Source organism: Loxodonta africana, chromosome 3 (genome assembly GCF_030014295.1).
Source record: "Loxodonta africana isolate mLoxAfr1 chromosome 3, mLoxAfr1.hap2, whole genome shotgun sequence".
Classification (NCBI taxonomy): Eukaryota; Metazoa; Chordata; class Mammalia; order Proboscidea; family Elephantidae; genus Loxodonta; species Loxodonta africana.
Genome location: NC_087344.1, coordinates 105,014,732 through 105,041,300, shown reverse-complemented (window position 1 = coordinate 105,041,300; position 26,569 = coordinate 105,014,732). Strand labels below are relative to the sequence as shown.

Below are 26,569 nucleotides of genomic sequence, written 5' to 3'. Positions count from 1 at the left end.
TTCCATGAAGAATAAATACTTCATTACTCTCTAAGTGGCCTCCCCGTTTCCATTTCTTCCCCCCCCAGCCCCCAACCACACACTCACACCCAGGATACCTAACAACCAAAAGGATATTTCTAAAGCAAACGTCAACCAAGCCACTCTCGTGTTTAAAACCCCATCTTAAGCACCTAGAGCTGCAGTTAAGCAAATGTCAATACTGGGTGACTTTAAAGAACAAAAACCTACCTTCTCGCAGTTCTGGAGGCTAAAAAGTCCAAATCAGGGTCTTGGCCATGTCATTCTTTCTGTGAACCTCTCCTCTAGTTTCTGATGTCTGCTGGCAATCCTTGGCACTCCTTTGCTTATGGTCGATCCTCACATATTGTCTGCCTTCGTGTGTGTGTGTGCGCACGTGTGCATGTGCGTGTGCAAGCACACACATCTGTGTCTATTCTGGCCTTCCTATAACTCAGGAGTGATTAGGTTTACGATGCAACCTACATTGGTATGACCTCAACTGATTGAATGATTACATTAGATCGCACTATGGAAAGTAATTGCATTTGATTATATTATGGGAGGTAATGAACTCTACCCATTGTGGAAGAGTCAATTCCAATTCATAGCGACCCTACAGAACAGTGTAGAACTGCCACATAGGGTTTCCAGGGCTGTAAGTCCTTATGGAAGCAGACTGCCACATCTTCCTCCCATGGAGCCGCTGGTGGGGTTCAAACCACCAACCTTTTGGTTAGCAGCCAAGCGCTTAACCACTGTACCACCTGGGCTTCTTAATCGGCTCTACCCAAGACCAAATGATTTAATCACAAGTATCTACTCCATGACAGACAATTGGGAACAATAGCCTAGCTAAGCTGACACATAATATTAACCATCACACCCCCACAACAAAACCAAACTCCTTAGCACGTGGTCTGCACAGTGATCTTCTCCCCTCTGATCTTCCTCTATTCTCACTTTATCCTCAGCACCTGGGGCCGTGCTGGTACGTGTAAGGAGCTCAATCAATAGTCATTAACAGATTGACTGGTTGACTAAATCAGAAGAGTCTACACAGGCCTCATTAGCTAAAATCTTAAAACGATACCTCGTTTTTACCTGAAAATAAGAACCACCAAATCCGCAACTCTCTCAGGAAAAGATTTTTATATATCCTGGACTACACTTTTTTTTTCTTTCTAATTCCAGGTGTCATTATTCTTTAAGAAGTGAAAGTGAATTTCCTGAGAGAACAATGTCACTAAAAAAAAAAATCAAGTTATACTGGTAGAATTTGGCACCCATAAGGAAAATAAAAAGTACTTCTAGCTATAAAGAGCTCTCAAAAACTCAGTAATCAACAACAACAACAAAACAAACCCGTTGCCATCAAGTCGATTCTGACTCATAGTGACCCTATAGGACAGAGTAGAACTGCCCCCATAGAGTTTCCAAGGAGCACCTCGTGGATTAGAACTGCTGACCTTTTGGTTAGCAGCTGTAGCTACTAGGATTTCTAGTAATAAACAGGCACCTAGGAAATTTTGAGGGGTAATGGAAATGTTTTAAGACTAGATGGTGGTGATGGTTTCTACAAACAAAAACATTAAATTATTTTTAAAAAATCAACTATAAGAAAACAAAGAATCTGATTTTAAAATGGACAATGGTTTTGACTAAATACCACACCAAAAAAAGATATACTGATGGCAAATAGGCAAAGGAAAAAATACTCAACATCATTATTCATTACTTGATGTACATTCAAACCACAGTGAGGTATCACTTCACACCTTCTACAATGACTAACATTAAAACATTGACCCAAGTTCTGGTGAGGATGTGGAGCACCAGATATCTCAGGCATTGCTGGCAGGAATGCAAAATAATACAGTCCCTTGGGAAGACAGACTGACAACTTCTTGTAAAGGTAACTTACAGTTAACATATGACCCAGCAATCCTACTCATAGGTATCTACCCAAGAGATACAAAACGTTTGTGCACACAAAAACTTGTATGCAATTGTTTATAGGAGCTTTATTTATAACTGCCTGTTAGGTATTGAAGTGTGTTCCCCAAAAGATATACTGAAGTTCTAACCTCTGTACCTGTGAATATGACCCCTGTTTGGAAATAAGGGTTTTCTTTTATTATGTTCATAAGGTCATAATGGAGTAGAGTGGGTCCTAAACCTAATCCCTTCTGAGTGGTGTTTTATAAAAAGGGAGAACACACATCGGGAAGGGACCATGTAAGGATCCCTCTATAAGCCAAGGAACACGAAGGAATGCTGGGGCTGCCAGAAACTGAAAGAGACAAAAAGGAAACTTCCTGTAGAGCTGATGCCCTGATTTGCATTTCTAGTCCGAGAGCTTATCCCTATCCACACGCTGAATTCAAACTTCTAGCCTCCAGAACATGAGAAAATAAATTTCTGTTCTTTAAAGACATCTAGCTTTGGTATTTTTGCTATGACAGCACTAGCAAACTAAGACATTGCCGAAAAAAATCAAATGTTCTTCAACTGGTGAATGGATAAAGTGTGGTACATCCATTCAATGGACTATTAGTCAACAATGAAAAGTAATGAGTTATTGATACACATAGGGATAAACCTCAAAGGCAAATGCATTACGCTAAGTGAAAGAAACCAGACTGAAAATGCACACACAATGATTCCACTTCTGTGACGTTCTGGAAAAGACAAAACTATAAGGATGGAAAACAGATCAGTGATTGCCAGGGGTTCCAGGTAGCAGGAAGGGTTCCTGCCAAGGAGCAGCATCAGAGAATTTTGGGGAGTGACAAACCTGTTTTATATCTTGATTGGGGTATGGTTATATGACTGTGCTTTTGTAGAACTCACAGAACTACATCAAAAAGAGTACACTTTACTTATGTCAATTTAGAAATACATAAACGAAAATGTTATACAAAGGAAAGGTTGTACAATAGGGGAAGGAAGTATAACTGAGTCATTATTGCAGAATTTTATAACTCTATCGCTTCAGAGTTTGCTCCGAAAGTTCTTTATTTTGCCAAGGAAAAAAAGATACAACATGGGAAGCATGAATATTTCTAAAAATTATGAAAAGAACATAGAACAATGAAGCTATGTTTTATTTTTCTCCATGTTATGTTTTAACGAAGCTGCAGTTTGTGTGTGTGTGTGTGTGGAGTCCCCGAGGGGTGTAAACAGTCAAAGCGCTCAGCTGCTAACTGAAAGGTTGGAGGTTTGAGTCTACTCAGAGGAACCTCAGAAGAAAACCCCGGTGATCTGCCTCCAAAAACCAGTCACTGAAAACCCTCTGGTGCGCACTTCTGCTCTGGCACACGTGGTCTCCATGAGTTGGAACCAACTTGATGGCAACTGGTTCACCCCTGTATGTTGTTAACTGGAAGAGAGAAACAAATGGCCTAAGGATTTCCCAACTTCCAGACTTCTACAGATCAAGGGTCTTTCACTGGGCAACTTCATCCTGCTAAGTGGTCCTACCAAAAGGCACAGTCAAAAGAATTACTGGGAAACAATTATTCTTGCAGCGATTTGAAATAAGAATCCGAATTCCTCATTTCTCCACCCCCACTTTGCATCATCCTCCCACTGGCGCATAAAGTAAAGCTGTTCTTTCAGCTTCTCCAGCATGCCAGGCGTCCTGCCCTCCAAGACCTCTATTGGAATGCTTGTCACCACCCTTCCCCTGATTGGCTCCTCCTCCTCCTGATTTCAACAAAACATCACCTCCTCGGATTCTTCCCATTCCACCTAATCTAGAGTTGTCACTCCCATCCAGTGAGTTCTACACACTGGGAACAAAGCTTACACGAGGAGAGGGAGTGAGGCGGGCCAAGCAAATACAATTAAATAGGGCAAGGAGAGGCAGGGAGGATGCTGTTTTAAATAAGGTGGGCAGGAAGGCTTCTTGCTGTTCCCAGGCAAAGGGAACAGCAAGTTCACAGGTTCTGAGGAGTGTGCTCAGAGTATTCCAGGAACAGTGTATGAAGTGCTGGTGGTTGTTAGGTGCCGTCTAGTTGGCGTTCAACTCATGGAAACCCATACACAATGGAACAAAACACTGTCCAGTCCTGCACCATTCCCATGATCGGTTGTGGATGGGACTCTTGCGATCCACTGGGTTTTCACTGACTGGTTTTCCAAAGTAGATTGCCAAGCCTTTCTTCCTAGTCTGCCTCAGTCTAGAAGCTCGGCTTAAATCTGTTCAGCACCACAGAAACATACAAGCCTCCACTGGCCAACAGGCAGTGGCTGTGCATGAGGTGCACTGGCCAGAACTTGAACCTGGGTCTCCCCCATGGAAGGTGAGGTTCTATCCCTGATCCACTAATGCCTCAGTATGGGGGTGCTAAAAAAAACCCAAACCCAGTGCCGTCAAGTCAATTCTGACTCATAGTGACCCCACAGGACAGAGTAGAACTGCCCCATAGAGTTTCCAAGGAGCGCCTGGCGGATTCGAACTGCTGACCTCTATGGTTCTTAACCACTATCCACCAGGGTTTCCCAGTATGGGGGTAGGGGTTAGATAAAAGACAAAGTCACAAAAATAGCAGGGTCTAGATCACATAAGCGCCCTGGTGGCAAAGTGATTAAGAGCCTGGCTGCTAACTAAAAGGTCAGCAGTTTGAATCTACCAGCTGCTCCTTGGAAATCCTATAGGGCAATCCTACTCTGTCCTACAGTGTCGCTATGAGTCAGAATTGACTTGATGGCGATGGGTTAGATCACACAGGGCTTTAATTTGAGGTTTTACTCTAAGACATGTGGGAAACAGAGTTTTACATAGAGAAATTATATAATCTGACGTACTTTTTTAAGGCATACCCCTGGTTGCTTTGAAACTTACTGATACTCTTTCTAACAGCCCTACATCATCTTCATAACACTGCTCAAAATTTATAATTTACCCTTATTTATTTGTTTAATATCTATCTCCTCTAAGACACTATATACTCCATACAAATAAGGACCATGTCTTTATTTAACCACTTAAAACTCAAATTCAAGTGAGGTATCTGGCACATAGCCAGTGCTCAGTAGATGTGTGTTAAATGAATTGTAACCTCTTGGATAAAATAACTCTAAGCACGTAATCTGCAAGTACATACACACATTTCTTTTATTTTTTGCATTCCCAAATGTCCTCAGTATACATACGCCAACTTTCTCTAACATGAAGTAATTAAATATCACAACCAACTTAAGAGTTCTAATATGCCTGGCACCATACAAGACATTTTCGCTTCTCTGAGAAACCCAAGACATTCCTCAACACATCTAGAGTTTTGCCAAGTAATGCAATTGACACATTAAACACAGTAGTAAAAGCTAAATTGGGAATAGTAAACTATTATAAAGTTACAGCATCTAGAGTTGAAAGGCTCCAACACTATTTTTGTGGTCCAGACAGCATTTTTTTTGAGTCCTTATCACGTGCTTGAGACCAGGCTAACCATACGAGCATACCAGGACTAAACAGATGAATAAATCTGGGCTCTTCTCTCCAGAAGCTCACAAGCTAATAAACAATAGCTCTCATTTGTGGAATGCTTTACTGTTTGCGGTGCCCTAGTGGCACAGTGGTTAAGAGCTAGTTACTAACCAAATGGTCAGCCGCTCAAATCCACCAGCCACACCTTGGAAACCGTATGGGGCAGTTCTACTCTGTCCTATAGGGTTGCTATGAGTCAGAATCAACTCGACAGCAATGATTTTGGTTTGGTTTTTGGTTACTGTTTGCCACTCTTGTTCACATTTATTATCTGAATATATATGCATGCAAATAAAAAATTTTTAGGACTTCTTTATGATGACTTGAATTTACACTATATATCCAGAGATTTCAACTTTAAAATACCCATAACAAATGCAATTGGTCCACAATCAGCATACAATATATGAGTAGTTCCCACAAGGCTCTGTGGTGGTGGTGCCATCAAGTTGATTCCAACTCATACTGACCCCACGAGACAGAGTAAAACTGTCCCATAAGGTTTTCTAGCTGTAATCCTTACAGAAACAGATCACCAGGCCTTTCTCCCTTGGAAACACTGGGTGGGTTTGAACCACCAACCTTTTGGTTAGCAGCCAAATGCTTAACCATTTGTGCCACTAGGGCTCCTTCCCCCAAGGCTACCCAAACCAAAACCTCATTGGCTGTGGAGTCAATTCTGACTCATAGGGACCCCATGTAACAGAGCAGAGCTGCTCCACAGGGTTTTCTTGGCTGTGATCTTACGAACAGATCAGCAGGCCTTCCTCCGCGGTGCCACCGGGTGGGTTCAAACAACTCACCTTTCAGTTAGCAGCCCAGTGCAAACCATTTGCACTACCCCAGGACCTTCGCAATGGGGCAAATATTCCCATTTCACAGGAGGGTCCCTGAAGTCACCGTAGTCAAACAGCCAAGACTGCCATAAAAATCATAGATCTCGAGGCTTTTTCCAAAACCCCCAGGGCAGCAAAAACTTGTAATAGTCCCCTAGGTACACAGCAGAACGAGCAGCTCTCTCCTGCAGAGTCCAAGGGCTGCTCTCTCATTCAGAGGACAGTATCCAAGCAAAACAGACAGGCACACCCAGTATCTCCTGTCTGGGCTGCAGGGAGAGGGATGGGCTTTAGAGAAATGCAATCTATAAAAGCAGATGGAATTAGGACAAAAGAGCCCAGAATCCTGCAGAGACACAGGGAGCAATCCAACTAGACAAAATTAAGTCTCAGGAAGTCTCATTTGAGTTAGCAAATGATTGAGGATGGACAAGAAATCCAAAAGGTCTTTCTATGCCTCTAATTTCAGAGGCGAATGTGATGATCGCAGAAAAATTTTAATAATTAAAAAAATGTATGTGTGTATATATATATATATATATGTAAAGTCAACCACTAATAGGGCTGTAAAAGTATCATCAAGCCATTTATAAATACTACACATTATATCAGAGAAATGATAGACTTGAAAATTTCTTCTTCAAATATCTTTCCATGGTCATATATAATGCAGTAATTGCCAGGCCTTTATAGCTACTCTGTGATTTTTCCCCCCTATGTGGAATCCTCTATTTTCAAGTGACATGGGAATATGAAGACTATCTTAAGCTGGTTAATTATTTTATACACGGAATTGGGGCGGCCTGATGAATCTGTACTTCAGTATATTTAGGCATCATTAATTTCTGGCCATTCCTCTTCTGAATTAAAAAAATATTTTAAAGAATGAGGAAGAAGTTGGCCATCCTATATTAGCTCAGTTTGTGTTGTTTCCTTAACGTACGCCTTATCAGCTCTGCCACAGCTGAAGTGATTCCAAATTGCTTTATGACACACTTGGATTTTCTCCTGCTAATAATTCCCCCTTCCTGCCCATGACTGGCAGGCTGCTTCCACACGGTGGTAATGCGGGACAGACAGCTAATTATCTACCAATCCACCTTGCTATTCCGCACTCGGCAACTTTTATCTGCACAGGACAGCTGCACTCTCTGCGTCTGAAGTAAAATGTCACTCTCTGCTAATGCAACAAGACTTACATCACTAATGATGTCTCGACACTTTGAAGAAACAACTCAAAGGCTAATTAAAAATTCAGATTCATTCTCAATGGCTTGCCGGATTTTCACTGCCCTTCCACCAGGGCCTCCAAGTATCTTTTAAAATACTCCACGCAAAAATAAAATTGAGAAAAAAAAAATCCAAGGGGAATAAAGAAAATGAAAGTGCTGCGGTTTGGGGTTTTGCCGTCTTTAAAATGACTGTTAGGATTGAAACAGAACCAAGACATTCTCACCTACAACAGACAGGATTTTTACTCCACTCTACAATTATAATGATGCACACTATCCCCCGGGAAATATGGACCAGCAGCTCCTTTCCAGTCGATCCACTCTAGTATTCAGGGATTGGAACTTTTCATACTGTAATTAACTCAGAAATCATTTACCCATGCAAATCTGAAGTAGGGGAAACTACTTGTGAGCTCCGAAAGGAGGGCAGGGTAAAGAGCATTCAAATGCCATTTTGTTTCATCATCAAAACAAATAAACAAGCCATTCCTAAGTAATAATACCATTGCAATTTTCACAAAACAAAACAAACAAAAAACCAAGCGGAAAAAACCCCACCACGCGCTTAGCGACTAGACAGAGAAATCCGGTCCTGAAATTCAAGGTCAAAATGCCTGAAAATTTGAGGTGGAATTTCCTTCTGTGGCTTTTAAGCAAACAGATACCAAACAATCAAAGTTGTACTCTATGCTTTATTTTTTTGGTGGTACAGGTCCATAATTATAAAAAGCTATTTTAACCATTTAAATTTGTAACTGTACTCTAGTAAGTCTCAGAATATTTCTTCAGTGGTGCACTGACTTCTAGGGATTTAAGTAAAAACTTAAGGAAAAAAAACAAAACCTAGTCAGCTAACAAATTAGACTATGAGTTTTAAGTTCTTGGCCATGAAAAAACTAAGCAAAAAAGGAAAACAATTTTTTTTCCCAAAAAAGGAATGATTACTATTAAGTCAAGGTTCCTTTTAAGCCAAACTTCTCTTTGAACAATGGGGCTCCCACAGAGTAATACTGTGAAAAGGGTAAAAAACTAAGAGTCTTAAGACCAAGACTTGAGTTCTAAATCTACCGCTTACTACTGATGTGACCTCCACAGAGCCACTTCCCCTTTGGATCTCAGTTTTTCTCATCTGTAAATGGGAGGAGGGAAGGATGAATTTGACCTATGTCTCTGGTCCTTTCCAGCTCTGCTGATACCCAGTGATCTGTGGATCTAAGAGGCCAAGAAGAAAAGGCAAGCCGAGGGCTGGCCTCTTGAGGCTTGATTTCCACAACCCCCCAAGGTAGACCACAGTGGGCAGTCAGCAAGCCTGTAGGTGGGCCGGAAACAGGGAGACCACAAAGCAGGCCCTCCCTGCGCTGGACTTGGGGAAGCAGAGCCTAGAAAAGAAGCAGGCCCTGGCAGCTAGTGGCTTCTAATGCTGTGTGGATCCTAAATCACTTGAGCTGAGTTTTCCAGGGACAAAACACTATTCAGATTCCTGGTTCCTTTCCCCAGAGCACATCTCCCTCAAACGCAAAGGACTCAGGCACAAGAAGCCGCTCTTCCCAACTCAAACACTGGTAAACTGTCCTAGCCATGTTGGAAGATGGGGGATAACCTATTTTAAGAAGGTAACGCATGCAAAGAGAGAAAAACAGGATACTAGTCACATTGTTAATTAAGTCCTAATCTAGTCCTACCCAAAGATTTACCCCAGACTGGCTCAAGGTTCCTGAGTGATGCAAATGGTTTGTGCTCAACTACTAATCAAAAGTGTTTGCAGCACGAACCCACCCAGAGGAGCCCTGGAAGACAGGCTTTATGATCTGCTTCTGTAAAAATTACAGCCAAGCAAATGCTACAGAGCTCAGTTCTACTCTGTAACACGTGGGGTGGCCATGAGTCAGAATCAACTCAGTGGCAACAGGCTTGGTTTTACTTCAACTGTGTAAGGCAGTAAACCAAAAAACAAGCAAACAAACAAACAAATAAAAAAAGCCCATTGCTGTAGAATCGATTCCGACTCACAGCGAGTGTATTAAAAAAAAAAAAACCAAGCCCATTGCCAAGGAGTCCACTCCGACTCATAGCGACCCTATAGGACAGAGTAGAACTGCCCCACAGAGTTTCCAAGGAGTGCCTGGTGGATTCGAACTGCTGACCTTTTGAAAAGTCAGCAGCCATAGCTCTTGACCACTATGCCACAAAGGATGGAGTATAAGTGCCACATAGGTTTTCCAAGGAGAAGCTGGTGAGTTCTGACTGCTGACCTTTTGGTTAGCAGCTGAGCTCTGAACCACTGTGCCACCAGGACTCCTATAAGGCAGTAAGACCCATTATTCAAGCCAGTGTGCACTGAGTGTTCTGTTACCTGCTGCGTAACAAAGTCGTCACCAACACGAAGGATCCCACGTGACCTCCATTTACTTCTCCAGCCTTTCTTTTGCCATTTTTTCCCTCTAGCTCTCTAAACACCAAACCTTAATGCTATCCTTCTATTCCTCAAAGGTGCTCACCAAGGAGCCTTCTGGGAACTCTACTCTTTGACTCACTGACTCCTATTCATTCTACTTCCTTAGGGAGGCCTTCCAGAGCATCCCTCCTCATACCCAAGTAGGTTAACATCCCTGACATACTTTCTCTGAGAGCTCAGTACCTCCTATGGTAACATTCATTGCATCTGAAATTAAATGATGGATAAGTTAGCCTAACATGGGGCCTGGCACAAAATAACATTCACCAAATATTTGTTCAGGTGATTATGATGACAGGGAGCTCATTTTTCAAAATCATTTTAAAACTCTTCTGTCAGAGTTTTTCTTTATATTAAACAGAAATTCGCTTCTCCATAACCTCTACTCAAAGCACTGGTTTTACCTCCAGGAGGTCCACTGAATACTTCTAATCCAGACACTGCAAATTGGTGGCCTCTGCCCAATCCAGCCTGCAGACATGCTTTGTTTGGCCCACACAGTATTGTTTTTTTTTTTAAATCTGAATTAGTTTCCAACATTTTAAGAAATCAAGAGATTTCATATAAAAGCCAGATTTCCAGCTTCTCCTTTAAAACAGCGTTGTGAAAGACTGGACTCACAATGCCACTTGGCAACAATGGTACAAGCTGAGTGGTACCGCACCCCTCAGCCAGGGATCATACCCTCCATTTTGCAACAGTCAACACCACTCCCTGTTGCCCTACAACTGGCCCGCTTTACCATTTTACCTAGCTGACCCTCACATGTTATTGTTGTTTGTTGCCATCAAGTTGATTTGGACTCATGGCGACCCCATGTGTTACAGAGTAGAACTGCTCCATAGCAGTAATTGAACCAGCAGCAGATCACCAAGCCTTTTCTCCTGCAGTACTGCTGGATGGGTTCAAACCACGAACCTTCAGGTTAGCAGTCAAGCACAAACCGTTTGCACCACACAAGGACCTACCCCCACATGTAGACACTGGATTTAGTAACCCTGGGTATAACCTCCATGTTTTAGCCTTTCTTTCTACACTGTCTTGAATCATATAAGTTGCTTTAGCCTCCTTGACAAGACATGAGCTCTCAGAGGGAAGGCTGGATGTCCTACATTTCTCCTGTACTCTGCCAACCTCTAAGACAGCATGAAGCCAAAACCAAAGGCCAAACCAGCTGCCATGGAGTCGATTCCAACTCATGGTGACCCCATGTGTGTCACAGTAGAACTCTGCTCCATAGGGTTTTTGATGGCTGATATTTTGGAAGCAGATGAGCAAGCTTTCTTCTGGGAAGCCTCTGGGTGGACCTGAACCACCAATCTTTCAAGTGCTTGTGCCACCCAGCGAATATTTGCTGACAGATTGGTGTGTCTATAGTCCAGCTCTTCCTCTTCAACCTTCCCCTCTCTCCCACTTAGGGCTATCATCTTGCCTTATTCCTTTCTCATTCCTGCCTCCTCCAGGGGGCAGAGAGAACAGAAGCAAGCAAAAGATGTGGTCTTTACTGTGTGGTCCACTCAGCATCAGCCAAGCACGTATGCACAAACTATTCCAGCCATTAAGAAAACAATGGAACGGTGAGAAATGAAAAGGAGGACTGTATAGCACACTAAGGATTAAAAAACGGGATCCCAGAGGTGCTTCCCAAAGGAAGAAGCTTGGGCGTTACATCTGGAAGTCTGAGGAGCAGCTATTTGTAAAGGACTAAGGTGACACAGTGGAGCACTGGTGGTGCCGTGGTTAAGAGCTACAGCTTCTAACCAAAAGGTCGGCAGTACAAATCCACCAACCACTCCTTGGAGGTTCTACTCTGTCCTATAGGGTTGCTATGAGTCGGAATTGGCTCGACGGCAACGAGTTTGGTTTTTGGTTAGAGTGACACAATAATGGTTTTGTTCAGACATGTCATCAAAAAAATTTTTTTTTAATATTTCTCGCCAAAATATTTACATATATTTGTAAACTACAAATTATATGTACTAGTGTATCACTGGAAACCCCGGTGGCACAATGGTTAAGAGCTATGGCTGCTAACCAACAAGTCGGCAGTTCGAATCCACCAGGTGCTCACTGGAAACTCTATGGGCCAGTTCTACTCTGCCCCATAGTGTCGCTAGGAGTCGGAATTGATTCATCAGCAATGGTTTTTTTTTTAGTGTACCAATACACTGGAGTCCCTGCATGGTGGAAATGCTTAATGCACTCGACTATCACCTGAAAGGTTAGAGGTTCAAGTCCACCACAGGTGCCTCAGAAGAAAGGCCTGGTGATCTACTGCCGAAACCCTAGGAGCGCAGTTGCACTCTGACACACAGGGCTTGCCATGAGTCAGTGCGGACTCAGTGGCAACTGGTACCAAGATATTATGTATTTTGTAAAGCATGAAAATACAGAAAATAAAGAAAGATGTACTAAAAAATAAATATATTATGGATGAAATTATGTGATGCCTGAATTTGATTCAAGATAATCTGGGGTGAGGGGAAGAGCAGGTGGAGGTAGGGGTGAAACAAGCCTGAGCTGGTAATTGTTTAACTGGGTGAGAGGCACATGGGAGTTCTTACACTATTCTCTTTACCTTGGTACATATATATGTTTAAATCTTTATAACAAAAACCTTAGAAATAAATAAATTTGAATAAACCAAAACCAAATCCGTTGCCGGAGAGTCAATTCCAACTCATAGCAACCCTGTAGGACAGAGTAGAACTGCCCCATAGTTTCCAAAGAGCGCCTGATGGATTCAAACTGCTGACTTTTTGGTTAGCAGCCATAGCTCTTAACCACCGTACCACCAGGGTCCCCACTGGTACGCTAGTACATATAATTTGTAGTTCACAAATACATATAAATATTTTGAACAGAAATATTTAATTTTTTTTTTTTTGGATGACATGTCTGAATAAAACCATTATTGTGTCACCCTAGCCAAAAATAAGGCCTGAGCTCTTAACCACTGTGCCACCAGGGCTCCAAATTTGAATAAAACAAGAAAAACCAGACCCACTGCTGTCGAGTCGGTTCCAACTCATAGTGACCCTATAGGAAGGACAGAGTAGAACTGCCCTACAGGGTTTCCAAGGAGCACCTGGTGGATTTACACTACCAACCTTTTTGTTAACCACTACACCACCAGGGTTTCCAAATAGCAGGTCTAATATTTTCTTAATACACCCCAAAAGATGGTCTCGCATATCCTCTGGGGAAAGAGGATTGAAACCGTGGGACAAAGGACTGAAATCAACTGCCACGTTGAAATCTGTTGGTCCTGAAGACTGGATTTTGGTTTCATTTAGGAGCAGGAGCTATGCTGTGGTTGCCTGCGCTCAGGCACCAAACAAGCTGCCATATATGTATTTATGTTTACTGACTGCTCCTTTGTTAGGCCCTATGCAAGATACTTTGTCATCTTTTAAATTTTACTTCTCCCTATTAACTACATGAAGCATGAAGACACTGAGGTTCAGATATTTCGTAACATGCCAGAAGCTACACAGTTATATAATTGGCTGGTCAAAATTGTCATCCCTTCATATTTTCAATTTCAATAAATCCTCACACCAAGTCCAGGCAGATCTAAAATAGATCCCACTCCACGGTGAAAGGTAATACCAAAATTCCAGAGTTTTGCAAGGTTCCTCTCTGTTCATCCACTTAAGCTCAAAGGAAGGAACTCCCCAAGCAACAACCAGAAATAGCACCAAGTTATAAAGTGTGAAACCATCTCCTTTCCTCAACTCCTCCAGGCTCAAGGAGAATTGGCAAGAAAAACATAATAAACACGAGGGACGATGCCAGCAAAGACAGGTCTTAGTGGGGAGGAAGCTGAGGAGGTACTAAGTGCAACAGGATAGTTAATCGGAAGTCCTTCAACAGGTTTTTCTTAGGCTCTTTCTTACCAAGTTCAACCAAGAATTACCCATCAATGGTCCATTTTCTTCTGCCCTCAAACGTTAAATTTCAAAGGAGAACAAGGCAGCAATTTTTCCACTGAAGCTTGTATTATACACAGGCCACCTAATTAAATCGCATTATTTGCAAATGCAGGTGATTTTCTTTTCCTAAAACATAGTATATTGCATAAGAACACATTCGAATCACTCTAAATTGTGCCATGCCTGGTATGACTCACATGTTTTAGTGGAAAATACAAACCTTCCCTAACATGACTGTAAATCACCATGCAGTTATAATAGAGCCATCAAGGGACTTGTGTCCAATAACCACAGAAGTTCTAGCTCATGATAGCCAAAGAAACTAAATGAGACATGGGAACCATACAGAAAGGGTTGCATAGGAGTCAGAGCCACCCTCTTATTAACGAGTTTAAGATGTACCCAGCTGTGTTGTCTGGTGCCATCAAAGGGATTTAGAAATGTCTGATGAACTACTGACCTTTTTACCCTTCATGTTTATGGCCATGCTGCTGCTATGAGGACCAGCTTCTGTGCGTGAAGTTTTCACTGAACACGTCAAGGGAGAAGTAGCCGAATGCCTTGACCTCACCAGTGGTGCTTGGGCAGCCCTCTTCTGTGCTTCCATAATAACCTGTTCCTAGGTCTACCATTTGGCAAAGAATATTGAATATGCCAGGGACTGCCAAAAGAACGAACAAATCTGTCTTGGAAGAAGTGCAGCCAGAATGCTCCTTAGAGGCAAGAATGGCGAAGACTGCATCTTACATACTTTGGACATGTTGTCAGGAGGGATCAGTCCCTGGAGAAGGACATCATGCTTGGCAGAGTACAGGGTCAGCAGAAAAGAGGAAGACCCTCAACGAGGCAGATTGACACAGTGGCTGCAACAATGAGCTCAAGCATAACAACGATTGTAAGGATGGTGCAGGACTGGGCAGTGTTTCATTCTGTTGTGCACAGGGTCGCTGTGAGTCGGAACCGACTCGACGGCACCTAACAACAACAACAACAGGTCTACCATTCGGTTCCTGGGTAGCACTCAGCCAGTAAACCTAAGATTGGCGGTTCAAACCCACCCAGCAGCTCTGCAGGAGAAACAGCCTGGCAGTCTGCTTCCATAAAAACTACAGCCAAGAAAACCCTACAGAACAGTTCTACTTTATAACACACAGGGTCGTCATGAGTTGGAATCAACTCCGCAGCACGAGGCAACACCACCACCACCTCTACCACTGCACGAATCCATTGCATTGTAAGACCTCTGTGCCTCTGGCTGACCCCTACGTCATAATGCCTTTTTGTATCTCATCTCCATCATTAGCTGAGAGCTTATGGGCATAGACCTGACCTTATTCACTGTTGATCCCCAGCCTAGTCTAACCCAAGTACCCTCATAGAGTAAAATAACATAGAGTAGAAGCCCCCAAAAGTTTGTTAAATGCGTGCAAAAATGAATGAACTTATGTACTAATGTTCTGTTGCATACAAAGAAGGCATGCCCTTTCCCTTCCCACCGTAGTCACTATTTAAAACATTGTTCCATACTTTCAGCCAACACCACTGCCCCAGCTGAGCCTTTCAGTTCCTGAAGTCACGTCTCTCCTGGCTGCTGCTCTTTGGACTTGAGTTGAAGCTATAGTTTGTGCTTCTGATATTTCTTCTGCTCCTATTGGAAGGAAACCACCCCCCCTCAGGCCTCATCTAGCAGCTGTCTGACCAACCTGCTGGCGTGTCTGCCAAGTTCAGAGTGAGTATGTCCAGCCCAACAAGCTGTGTTAGAAAGAACATCCAGGCGGGCACACTGGCCATGTGCCAGGCCCTTGCTGTTAGGAAGCCTTATTGTCATATAATGTTAAATGGGCCTTATAAGTGCCTGGTGAAATGGCTCCCAAAGCCAGTTATGCCTTCTAACAAGCAGGCATTGCTACTTAGCTGTTTTAACCTGTGTGATCTTACCTTCTCCACTGGACTGTAAGCTCCTAAGAGCCAGTGCTGGAATAATTCTTTATGAGCCCCCTGGACACCTAGTATGGTACTCTGTGCACACTAAGCAATCAATCATGATTCACTGATTTAAGTCCAATGGCATCCCATCATCATTTCTCAGCCCCAGCTTAACAGGTGCCTTCACGTGCATTATTTTCATGAAGTCCACACAGCAAATCTCTAGGAATCATCATCAACCCCAATTTTACAGATAAAGGTCACCCAACTTATAAAGAGACAGAGCTGGAATCCAGGTCTCCAAATACCCAACAGGGGGTTCCTTCCACTCCAGGATGCTGTTTGATAAAAAGTTGTTGCGTAAATGCATAAGTAGAAGCAAGTGTCCCGGGACCCAGCCACACACTGCTGCTCCCCAGACCTGAACGCTGATAGCTTCACTCCGCCAGACCCCTGAGGAGACTATGATTAGGTTTTTGACTTTTACCCATGATGTATGATGTCTGCTGCCAGGGGGGCAGTATTCAGTCGGCAGCTTTCCCAGGGCACTGGCAAAATTAGTTGGTGCAAATCACTTAAAGGTTTTGGTTTGTTTTTTTGTTTTTGTTTTTAGTCCATTACTAAAAAGGAACAACAAAAAAACATAAGCAGGCAGCCTCCATTAGAAATCCTTTCCAAGGAAACCTTTATGATAAACCGCTTTTCAAGCTGTCTTCTCTATCAGCAAGCAAAACTATGTCATGGGAACTACAGCGCTGAAAGAAGGCCTGGTTTTTGTTTTTGTAAAATTAGCCCTTGCAACCTACTGTGAGCCTTACGTGCTGCCATTCGCAATGCTGCAAAAAAAAAAAAAAAAAAAAAACAGGCCTAGTTTGAGGGCTACTTTGCAATCTCTCAAAAATAAAATTGTCCTTGGAAAATGTCAGCAGCAGAAGCCATTTAAAAGTCTGGAAATTGACTTTTTACATATAAACTGAGCTACAGAAAGTTTCTCATAAAATGAGATGCTGTCCTAAAAGGTCCAGCCTGTGCTCAAAAATGCCAAGGTCAAACGAAAGGAGTCAATCCACTAAAGGAAACCTCCTCTCCCCACCCCCATATTCGCATGGAAGTCTGACTTGGCTTACCTTACGAGTGATTAAGACCACCGCATCTATTAAGTCCAACATTCTACAAAGAAGGACTACATAACCTGCACTTTAGGTCACTAAAACCAAAAACCAAACCAAACCCACTGCTGTCGAGTCAATTCCAACTCATAGCGACCCCACAGGACCGAGCAGAACTGCTCCATAGGATTTCCGAGGCTATGTATCTTTACAGAAGCAGACGACCACATCTTTCTCCGGAGGAGCGGCTGGTGGGTTCAAAACGCCGACCTTTCAGTTAACAACCGGGGGCTTTAACCACTGTGGCACACTAAATTCCCGTAATTTCAGATCCATTGAACAAGCCCCAAAGGTTTACAGAGGAAAACCTGAGGCTCACAATCTTTGCTCTAAGGGCCAAAAATCTAACCTGAATTAGATTTTATTTTTACAAGTCTTCCCCCAAACCGCTGGCAGTCTAACTAAATTAAAAAGAGACTCCCCCAATTTCCCCAGATGGAGGCAAGTGGCAGATCAATGTACAGCTCAAGAAGAGGAATTTAAATACAGTATGTGCTTCTCCTTTCAAAAAAGGAGAGAAGCCACTTCACATTTTGCCAGACAAAACCCTGTCCGCAGGAGGCCAGTCTCCACAATGAGATTGCAAAGGTGTTAGAAAGAGGCCAGTTGGAAGGAGATAAAGGGCCATTTGGGCACAAACTCCCCACCGAGCAGAGTTTTTTTTTTTTTTTTTTCTCAGAAGTGTCTCTTTTTCAACAGGGAAGCCTTTTAAATCCACATTTGCTTTGGATCCCTACCTGAATGACAATGTGTTGGGATCAGATTTCACCTTTTGTCGTAGATCAGGTGAGAAACAGTAAAACTGCTGTCAGCATCTTAGAAAAGCAAGTCCTTGGCTTACATGGGGAAGAGGGGAAGAAAAAAAAAAAAACCCTAAGATCCCTTGTCCAGCCCTACTGATGGGGTGGAGGGGGACAAGTGCCTACTAATCCTACAAGCAGAGTCCGAAACTGCAACATATTATGTTTCCTTTATTAGAAGGGCTGCTACTATGTAAAATTACAATTCTCTTTGTGCTGTGAATTGAAACACCGACCAATGAAAAAGAAATCCTAATCATTTCCTAATATTTTAGTTCCATCTCCTCTAAAAGTCACTTACTTTACGTCTAAGAACTGTCAACAATAATCAGGAATCAGAAAATGCATATGGAAAAAATTATAGCTAAATATGAACCTGAAAGATCAGCACAGAAAGGAATAGTTAAATGATGTATCTTACTTAAGGGCTTATCTTTCATTATGCAAATGAAGAAAATCCGATTCTATTGCAGTTCAGGGCCCGAGTACATGTACACACACACACACACACACACACACACACACACACAAAATGTTAAATTACCTTTGAAGCAAACCATCCACTCCTCAACCCCACCTCACCCTTGGAAAAAAATCCCAATCGTTTTTCACTACAGAGAAAATCATCTGCGGAACTGGTTTAAGAAAAACTGTAGCATCTTGGGAGGAGCCTGGATGGGGAGGAGGGTGCAAAAAGATGGGGGAAACAGCAATTACCAAGTGACTCAAAACATCTTTCCCGGTGGGAGGTGGTAAGGGTGGTCGCAGTGAGAACCGAAATCAGAAATTCATTCCAGTAACACATCCCTGGAAACTTCGCTCTTTCGAAGGCGGTATTCTTCACCAATATTATTGTTAGAATGCATAAGAGAATGATGTTATTTTACTTAAGAATTTTTTTTTTTTATCAGACTCCAAATGTCATCTCAGTCTCTCCTAATCAAGTGGGCCTTTCCGGCGAAGTGGATTAAAATGACGGCGGGATGGAATCTCCAGGTGGTTGCTGTTTAATCATTTTTACTAATGTTGGCTACTAGTACCATCTTCAGCATTCCTTATTAGCCACCGGCAATTTTTCTGGAAACCTCTCTTCCTCTCCTGAGGAGGATAAGCAGGATAAACAATCCGGAGAAATGGGAACCTTATTCACTTTGCTTCCTTTTTCCTCTTTCCCCCCAAAAGCACAGAAAACAAAAATCGCACGGCAAACAGCGCTCAACCCACAGCAGCTACAGCGGAAAGCAATAAAAAAAAGTCCCACATACAGGACAAGAATCAGGAATCTACCAGACCAGCCCCTCCCCCAACATACCGGTGTGCGGGGGGAGCGCAGAGCCCACTCCCCCACCGCTGTGCAAGCAGCGGTGCCTTTGCTCCCCGCGCCCATGGGGGCGCCTCAGCAGAGGCGCAGCGAGGGTAACAAGCGCCCAGCGGCAATCTGTTCCCCACCCCGTCGGCCTCTTCGACCGCGGGAGGGGGATTCGCCCGCCGGCCTCGTAGGCGCCCCCTTGGACTTCTGGCGACAGGCAAAAGCCCCCCTCTAGTTCCCTCGCTACGCCTCTGCGCCTCGGTCGGGGAAACTCGAGAAGGTGGTCAAGGGGTGGGGTGAGGACCTCGGGGAATCTGCCGAGCCTGCCGGGGCCAGCTCCCCAGGGGTGGGTGCACAAAGAGGAAAGAAGGGTTTGCAGGGGTGGCAGAGTGAAAACAAGTGTGCAGGGGAGAAAGTGTGAAAATTAAGGAAAGAGGTGGGAGGACACCGAAAAATCCTCACCGAGAAAAATAAGCTGGTGCTCGGAAGAGAGGGGGTGCTGTGCGAGGGGAAAGTGGGTTCGGTTCTGTCGAGGAGAAAGGGAGGGGTGTGTGAGTTTATGAAAGACGAGTTGGTGTGTAGTTAGCAGGGATCTACGCAAAGAATAGAAGCGGTCTGGCAGGACCGGGGGCTCTGTGCATGCAAGAAGGGTAGTGCACGGTCTAGGGGACCTGCACCGGGAATGGGACAGAGGTCTCCTGAGTAGAGGAGAAAGGCAAGATGCCTGACAAGTGTGGGAACGCGAAGAGGGCCACTTACCTGCATGGTGACGACCCCCAGCTCTTCGGCCGCCAGCCTTCGCATCTGGCTCGCCAGCACTTGCGCCTCGTCCAGGATGGAGAAGTCGGCGTCGCCCAAGGCGCCCGGGAGCCAGCACACGACCAGGCAAAGCAGCCAGAAGGGCGGCCGCCGCGCCCGGCAGCAGCGGATCAGGGCGGTTGTCCCGGCTGTCTCCTCTTCCTCCGGCTCGCGGGCCATGCTGCCTCCTCCCAGTCCCCGCCGACGGACTCAGGGCGCGGGGAAGCGGGAAGGAGGAACGGGCGATGCTCCCAGGGCCCGCTCGGAGCACCCGCAAAACTTTCTTCCTCTTCTGCAGAGTCCTCTCCGCGCCGCGGCGGCAGCTCCCAAACTTAGGGGGCGCCCGGCTACGGCGCGGGAGCTCGGGCGGCCACCATCGCCGAGCTCCGGCGGCGGGCGGGAGAGGAAGCGGTCGCTAGAGCGGTCGTAGGGACTCCGAGCGCCAGCTCGGCCCCCGAGGCGCGGCGGGCGTCTCGGAGAGCGGCGGCGCCCGCAGCCCGGGAAGCGCGGGCCGCGCGGCCGCCGGGCTGACAGTCGGGGCCGCGAGCCGCGGAGCTTTCGCTTCCCCCGGTGCCCGCGCAGCGAGGCGGCTGCGGCGAGGGCGGGCTGCGGCGCGGGGAGAGGAGGAGCGGCGACCCGGCTGCAAGGCTGGGGCAACCACCAGAGCAAAGAGGGAGGGAGGGAGGTTTAAAAAAAAAAAAAAAAAAAACTGAAAGAAAGAAAGAGGTGGGGGAAAGGGAGGTGTCTAGTGCCACCACGCTGCGCTCCGGCTCCGTGCACTTCCCGGCTCCGCCGCTGCCGCCGCCACTGCTGCGGTGATTTATGGAACCAGGGAGGGAGAGGCGGGGAAATTCCCCTAGTCGCCCCTCCTCTCTTTCCTTCGCTCCCGCCTCAGAACCGGCCCCCCGAGACTCCCGCGGGCAAGCGACTTGTCTCTTCTCTTGGGTACCAGACCGCACGACGAATGGGGACTCACTTGGACCCTTCCCTTTACCGGTGACAGTGACCCCAGCACGTACCGCCTCCGCCCACGCGAAGGACTCCGGGGTCCCACCCGTTCAAGGTTCCACCCATCGAAAGTCCCTTTAAGTTCTACGACGCTGGCTTTCTTCCTGGCAGAGATTTGGGGAGGAGAGGACTGCGGTTTGTGCGTAAACTCCCTTTCTTGGATGTCATTAATACAATAGTCAGCACTTGTTCCATCAACAGATTATTTCTGAATAGCCACGCTGTGCCGGGTACTGTGCTCTGGGGTTTGTATACATTTATCCTTTAATCCCCAGGACATCCCTATGGGTTACGTTTCTTTATCCCAAAATTTTAGGTAACAAAGACTGAGGCTTAGTGAGGTGGAATAAATTGCTGAAGGTCACCCAGGGGATAAGAGGCAGATCCAGAATTTAAGCACAAGTCTCATTCCAAGGCTCTTGCTCTTAAACACGACACAGTTCTGTCTCCCTTTGGAAAAGAACCATCTGACAAGAAAACTACTGAACAAGAGTTCCCCCTGCACACCTGTTCTCAGAAGCAGGGACAAGCAAGGTTAACTTTCCTGTTTGCTCCTGACTCCTGGCTCTGACAAATCACCTGATGGAAGTACCTGGAACAAGTGGATGAGGGGAGGGAATGTTGGGCAGCCATTTCTTCTTCCAAGCACTGTGAGGTGGCTGATTGCGGGCTCTTAGAGAACAGAGCCATGCCCAGGAAGACTAAGGGTAGCCTAGTGGAAGTGGTAGCAGGATTGTTGTTAGCTTCCCTGGAGTCTCCCAGACTCATGGTTACCCCATGTGTTACAGAGTAGAAGTAGTCCATAAGGTTTGGTTTTCTTGGCAGTTATCTTTACAGAAGCGGTTCACCAGGCCTTTCCTCCACCAAGTGGCTGGGTGGGTTCAACCTCCAACTTTTGGATTAGCAGCCCATTGCAGCCTGCTTGGGCCACCTGGGCTCCTGTAGCAGGACTAGAACCTGCATTTAGTGCTGTTTTCACTTTACCTCTAAACCTGTTTTCTTTGTCTATGTATTGTGTTAAAAACTCAACTTCTCCTGTAGGCTGTCCCTGGCCCTTCTTACCTGCTTGTGACCCTTTATTCTGAATTCCCCAGCCAGTGTTTTCTCTGCTACATCATAAATCTTCTCATTTTGTGACCCTCTCCACTCTATGCCCCCCAGCACCGGTACACCCAACTCTTGCAGTGTATCATTCAGTATCTGCAATGTTTGTTTTGTATAACTCCACACCTACTGGAACAAAGTGAGCTTGTTGAAGGGGCCAATCCGTTTATCTCCATGCCATTCATATGTATGTAGTACGAATTGTAAAAAATAATTCTCGAATTAATAAAGGGATAAAAATTGCGTCTTCCTCTATTTTTTTCTTTTTTTGGCTTACCTTTTACACAATAGTTAATCAGAGAATCTCAAAACATTAGGCCGTGATATAAGTGCAACAGAAAAGAACAAAAATAATGACAGCTCGCATTGGTAATATTTGAATTAGATTCAAGATCACCATTAAGTAGTCACACATGTCTAATCTATCCTTCTGAAATGTCTTCAAGATGGCCTCTCCTTCCTGGTCCTTTATATGTTGATATTTTTATTGTTGTTGGTGTTAGTTGCCGACTAGTCAGCTCCAACTCATGAAATGTTGCCTGGTCTTGTAACATCTTAATGATCATTTGTTTTTGTCATATTTGGGCCCATTTTTGCATGTATTGTGTCAGTCCATCACGTTGAGGGTTTCCCTTGTTTTCTCTGCCCCTTTGTCTTAGTCATCTAGTGCTGCTATAATAGAAATATCACAAGTGGATGGCTGTGACAAAGAGAAACTTATTTCCTCACAGTAAAGTAGGCTAAAAGTCCAAATCCAAGGCGTCAGCACCAGGGGAAGGCTTTCTCTCTCTGTCGACTCTGGAACCTTGTCCTCAATCTTCCCACAGTCAGGAGCTTCTCAGGTGCAGGGACCCTGGGTTCCGAGGATGCACTCTGCTCCTGGTGCTGCTTTCTTGGTAATACGAGGTCCCCAACTCTCTGCTTGCTTCCCTTTCCTTTTATCTCTTGTGAGATAAAAGGTGGTGCAGGCCACACTCCAGGGAAACTCTTTTTACCTTGGATTAGGGAGGTGACCGCAGTAAGGGTGGTGTTGCAATCCCACCCTAATCCGCTCAACATAAAATTACAATCACAAAATGGAGGACAATCACACATGGCCTAACCAAGTTACTACACAAATTTTGGGGCGGACATAATTCAATCTATGATGCCCTCTATCAAACATGTTGTCCTTTTCTAGAGATTTGTCTTTCTTGATGAAATGTCCAAAAACAAGTAAGCCGAAGCTTTGTCATCCTCACTTCTAAGGTGAGTGCTGGTTGTCTAAGACCAATTTGTTCATCCTTCTGGCAGGGCACGGTATGCTCAATATTCGTTGCCAGCACCACGATTTGAATGCATCAGCTCTTCTTCTGTATTCCTTTTTTATTGTATTTTTACACCCCCATTGCCATTGAGTCAATTCCAACTCATAGTGACCCTATAGGACAGAATAGAACTGCCCCATAGGATTTCCTAGTCTGTAAATCTTTACAGAAGTAGACTGCCACATGTTTCTCCTGCACAGTGGCTGGTGGGTTTGAACCGCCGATCTTTTCAGTTAGCAGCCAAGCATTTTACTACTGCCCCACCAGGCACTCCTACTTCATTGTATTTGGGGGTGGGGGGCGGGCGGAGATTCTATTTCTTGGTATTCTAATCCTATGTCTCTTTTTCTTTTTTTTACCCTAAGGCTCTTTTTGAGAACTCCCCCACATCCCCATGCCTTCATTCATCACCAAATACCAGCAATTTACAAACTTCTAAACAGTGCTCAACCTCCCTCTTAAGCTGGGTCTCCATTCTTCCAACTGGTTACTGGCTTCTCTACCAGATAGACCTGAATTAACACTCGTTACTGTTCTCTCCTGCTCTCCACCTAAATCTGTACCTGACTTCAAACCTGGGTGGATGTCACCCACTCTCCAAGCTGGGTACTTCACTCCCCACACTAACTCCAGCTCTCTGCATTCTCTCATCCGTCCCCTGCTCTGCATCTGCATCCCACTGGCCAACTTCCGTTTCTCATCACAGCTCACCTACATTATGCCACTGTCTCCTCACGGGTCTCCTTGCAGGTTGTCCCTCCCCTATCATTCTATCCTTTACACTGAAACCAAAATCATCCTTCTAAAAGTCAAATCTAAACTTGTCACTTACTAACCTAAACATTTCTGAGGCCCCATCACAGAGAACTAAATGTCACACAACAAACAAGGCTCTTCATGATCTGAGCTACTACAGCCACTCTGCCTCCCAAATACTTCACCATCTCCAGAAAACAGGCCCATCATTTTTTCTGAATGCCTCTGCTCATCCTTTTCTGGAGGTCTTGAAAGCCTTCCCCTTCTCTCTTCCTGGTAAGTCCCTATTCTGAGGCTGAGATGTCAGCTCTGTGAAACCTTCTCCAACCCCAACCCTCACAGAAGTTACTGCGCCTCTTCTAGTGTTCCAAAGCTCTCTGTTCTTCTCTCAACACTTAATGTCTTCCAGCATTTAACAAGCAGCATTGTGACTGTCCATTAGAAAGCCTCGTTTTCTGCACCCTAATGTTTCCCAAGGGGGCAGTGGTGGTTCAGTGATACGATTCCGGCCTTCCATGGAGGAGATGGGTTTCAATTTCTAGGCAGTGCACCTCATGTGCAGCCCCGCCCATCTGGCAGCGGAAACTTGTGTATTGCTATAATGCAGAACAGGTTTAAGCAGAGCTTCCAGGCTAAAATGGACTAGGAAGAAAGGCCTGGCGATCTACTTCTGAAAATCAGCCAACGAAAACCCTATGGATCACAACGATCCTATCCACAACAGATCATGGCGGATGGCAAAGGACCAAGCAGCATTTCTTTCCTTTGTGCATGGGGTCACGATGAGTAGGGGCTGACTTCATGGCAGCTAACAACATCGTTTCTGAAAGTGTGGCCCACCAGCCACCTACAGCAGAATCACCTCGATGCTTTGAATAAGCGGCAAATCCTGAGCCCTTTGTTGGGCGTATACCCAATAAACAATAGGTATGATTCTGCAAGCTGAAGTTATGAGGGAGGAAGCACTACAAATAAGCAAAGAAAAACAATCAGAGAGAAAGGACAGTAGAGTACACGGGACATGTGGCCTGTGGCACCAGAACCCAGAACTAACTTTTTTTCAGAACTTTCCCATTCCAATTCCGGGCTGTATGTACTACTTATGATAGACTCAGTTTTTCTCCTTCTGGCCTGGCTATAACTCTAAGAATCAAGTTCAACTGTCCGTTCTATACAGACAGGGCACTATTGAACCGTATGGCTGGATGAACTACAAAATGATGAAAAGACTGGTAGGTAGGCCAGCCATAACTGTCCCTAGGAAACTGTTGTTGTTGTTATTAGGTGCCATTGAGCCGGTTCTAACTCATAGCGGCCCTGTGTACTACAGAATGAAACACTGCCTGGTCCTGCACCACCTTCATAATCCTTGTTATGCTTGAGCCCATTGTTGTAGCCACTGTGTCAGTCCTCCTCATTGAGGGCCTTCCTCTTCTTCTCTGACCCTCTACTTTACCAAGCATGATGTCCTTCTCCAGGGGCTGGTCCCTTCTGATAACATGTACAAAGTATGTAAGATGCAATCTCTCCATTCTTGCTTCTAAGGAGCATTCTGGTTGTACTTCTTCCAAGACATGTTTGTTCTTTTGGAAGTCCATGGTATATTCCATATTCTTCGCCAACTCCACAATTCAAAGGCGCCAATTCTTCTTCAGTCTTCCTTATTCATTGTCCAGCTTTTGCATGCATATGGTGCAATTGAAAACACCATGGCTTGGGTCAGGAGAACCTTAGTCTTCAAGGTGACATCTTTGCTTTTCAACACTTTAAAGAGGTCTTTCACAGCAGATTTGCCCAACACAAAGTGTCTTTTGATTTCTTGACTGCTGCTTCCACGGCTGTTGATTGTGGATCCAAGTAAAATGAAATCCTTGACAACTTCCATCTTTTCTCTGTTTATGCTGATGTTGCTCATCGGTCCAGTTGTGAAGATTTTTGTTTTCTTTATGTTGAGGTGCAATTCATACTGAAGGCTATGGTCTTTGATCTTCATCAGTAAGTGCTTCAAGTCCTCTTTACCTTCAACAAGCCAGGTTGTGTCATCTGCATAATGCAGATAGTTAATGAGACTTCCTCCAATACTGATGCCCTGTTTGTCTTCATACAGTATAGCTTCTCGGATTATTTCCTCAGCATACAGATTGAATAGGTATGGTGAAAGGATATAAACCTGATGCACACCTTTCCTGACTTTAAACCATGCAGTATGTCCTTGTTTTGTTTGAACAACTGCCTCTTGTTTTATGTACAGGCTCCTCATGAGTACAATTAAGTGTTCTGGAATTCCCATTCTTTGCAATTAAATAAAACAAATAGAAACAGCTAACGGTCTAGACATGGAAACCCTAGTGACATAGTGGTTAAGAGCTACAGCTGCTAACCAAAAGGTGGGCAATTCAAATTCACCAGGCACTTCTAGGAAACCCTGTGGGGCAGTTCT

The 26,569-nt window shown here is 44.7% G+C and overlaps 1 protein-coding gene across 1 annotated transcript in view; it reads right to left on the bottom strand.

Annotated features, from left to right (window-relative positions):
- Positions 1-20,631, bottom strand: part of CACHD1 (cache domain containing 1) — a 294,726-nt gene extending 274,095 nt beyond the window's left edge. Inside the window, exon 1 of the mRNA XM_003411041.4 lies at positions 19,916-20,631. Coding sequence (XP_003411089.1) covers positions 19,916-20,134 — 219 coding nt within the window. The 5' untranslated portion in view covers positions 20,135-20,631. The remainder of the gene's footprint in view (positions 1-19,915) is intronic.
- Positions 20,632-26,569: the final 5,938 nt, after the last annotated feature.